Consider the following 2,528-nt stretch of genomic DNA (forward strand, 5'->3'; position numbering starts at 1 on the left):
TGCCAGTGGGCTTGCCTTAACCGGCCGGTCCGAGTGGAAGGAAAACCACAATAAAAAACCCTGAATGTGCACGCGTTGTGGCGCCCTTTGAGGCCTCGCGTGACGCTGCACCCCCGCTCTTCCGAAGGGTAAGCGGGTCGTTCGATCAGTAAAGTCGAGCTTCTAGCGGCCAACCCTTGGATAATTCCCGACCTCCAAGCGGTATTAGGGTTACTCGGGTGCAGGGGCCTCCGCCCGGGTGGACGTTTTATATCCCCCATGTACCTAAACCAAATATGGAAAATAATCAAAACAAAACCAACTTAGAAGTAGAAGGAGATGGAGATGTTACGGAGAAGAGGTGGAGTAAAGAGGAAAAGCAGGAAAGTATAGAGAAGACGAGAAAGCTGCGAGTTGTTCTGGATCGACTGCCGATCCCAGACACATCTACAGCAATTGAGGAAAGCGCAACCGCGCGGATATCTGAGCCGGATGTCGAGTCGATGGTTAGTGTGTCGTCCACGCCATCGGCGAGCCGAGTCGGGTCACTGGACCGGGAGTCATTTGGCCGTTTCTGGAGCTGCAGATCAGCTCCCAAGAGAGGTAGAGAAGAGAGTGAGGGTAGTTCCACAGACACTCCCGGCTCCAAGGACCGGAAAAAGAAAGGACGAGTCAAGCCACCCACAACGGGAGAATACGTCGGCCTCGCTGCTGAAGTAGCCTACCGTAAGGCGCAGCGAGAAGAGAAGAGAACACGCGCTGAGGCCGAGATTCTGGACTCAGTTGCGCAGGCTCGCAAGACCCGATCGACATTGTTGCTATCGGAGAATGAAGAGTGTACCATCTATGGAGGAGACAGATCGGACACGACAGCCACCGTCTTAAAACGGATGGAGGCCAGTCTCGAAGTGGTAACAAAAGTTGCCACTAAATCGAGCAACCTAAAAGGCGGCTTCGTTCAAGCCCTCAAACAAGCTGTACTTGACATAAGAAAGGATGCAGCTGCGCTCGCACAGAAAACGATTTCAGAAGAGACGCGTGCGCTACGCGCGGACAATGAGCGCCTCCATCGTGAAATAGAGGAGCTCAAGAAGCGAATGGAGACGCAGATGCCGGGCCTCGAAGAGATGGAAGCCCGTATCTACCGAAATCTCGGGGAAAGGCTCAATGCACGCCTTGAGGACCTGGAGCCAAGGCTCAATCCCGCGCAACGAGTCCGTCCCCCGCTCGCGGCAGATATAGCCACAAAAGGCAGAGTCGAAGCAGTTGCTTCAATCCCAGCTACTGCCCGACAGGCCTCAGAAATGAAGAAAAATAGGAAGAAGAAGAAAGCCAAAGCATCTGGCGAGAGCAGTAAGAGTGTGCCCATACCAGAAGTGCCCTCTACGTCCGCCACCGTTGCGCTCCCTACAAACCTAGGCGTTAAGAGCCGAGATGGCGAGAGCGCTTGGGTTGTAGTTGGCAAACGAGGTAAGGATGTCAATGACCTGCCGACTTCGCCGAGAGTGCGCCAGGCACGCGCTAGTTCGAAGACTAGCCCGAAGAAGAAGGCTTCACCAAAGCTCCGGGTGACACGTTCTGCAGCCGTGAGCATTACATTAGCAAAAGAGGCCGAGCAGAAGGGGCTCACCTACGCCGACATTATAAAGGAAGCGAGGCAGAAGATCGACCTCAACGGCCTCGGCATAGAGGCGGTCAAGTTCCGCCGTGGAGTGACCGGGGCCGCCATACTACTAATTCCCGGTACTGGGAAGGACGGCGTCGCAAACTCTCTCGCGGACAAATTAAAGGAGGTACTGTCCGCAGAAAGCGTAAAAGTGGCTAGACCTCAAAAAGTTACGAGCGTCCGCATATCTGGACTAGATGACTCAGTCACAGCTGAGGAAATCCGTCTTGCGGTATCGGCAAAAGGAGAGTGCCCCACAGATCAAATTCGGGTGAGTGGAGTCCGCCCGGACAGAAGTGGGCTCTCCGCGGCGTGGGTGACGTGCCCGATCACAGCTGCAAAGAAGCTGACCGAAGGAAGGTTGCTCGTCGGATGGGTGGCGGCGCGTGTTGCCGTCCATATGCCCAGAGAGCTACGCTGCTACAGGTGCCTGGAGAAGGGACACGTAGCGGGCCGATGCACGGCGGAAGACCGCAGCCTACAGTGCTACAGATGTGGAATAGCCGGCCATAAAGCGGCAGAATGCACGGGAAAGGTCCAGTGCACTATTTGTGTGGCATCCGGTAGGAAGGCCGATCATCGTTTGGGAGGTCTCTCATGCTCGGCCCCCAAAAAGAGGATGCCTAGGAGAGTGCCCTCATCGAAGGCACCCCATCCCAACCCGAGCGGGGATAATAGTATGGAGACGGACGGGGCTGTAGTCAACTGATATGGTATTTAATTTCCTACAGGCGAACATTAACCACTGCGCCGCCGCTCAGAATTTGCTGGTTCAGAGCGTGGCGGAGTGGTCCATAGACGTAGGCGTCATTAGCGAACCGTACGCAGCACCTGATCGCCCAAATTGGGTCTCGGATCGCTGTGGTCTGGTCTCTATCGTTGC

General features: G+C 55.3%; 1 protein-coding gene across 1 annotated transcript; it reads left to right on the forward strand.

The window, feature by feature from the left end:
• Window positions 1-275: 275 nt before the first annotated feature.
• Window positions 276-1,916, forward strand: LOC125055580 (the record flags this gene model as incomplete). Its single annotated transcript, XM_047658036.1, has 1 exon — window positions 276-1,916. A coding segment is annotated over exon 1 (1,641 nt), but the record flags the coding sequence as incomplete, so codon positions are not given.
• Window positions 1,917-2,528: the final 612 nt, after the last annotated feature.

Source organism: Pieris napi, chromosome 13 (assembly GCF_905475465.1).
Source record: "Pieris napi chromosome 13, ilPieNapi1.2, whole genome shotgun sequence".
Lineage (NCBI taxonomy): Eukaryota > Metazoa > Arthropoda > Insecta > Lepidoptera > Pieridae > Pieris > Pieris napi.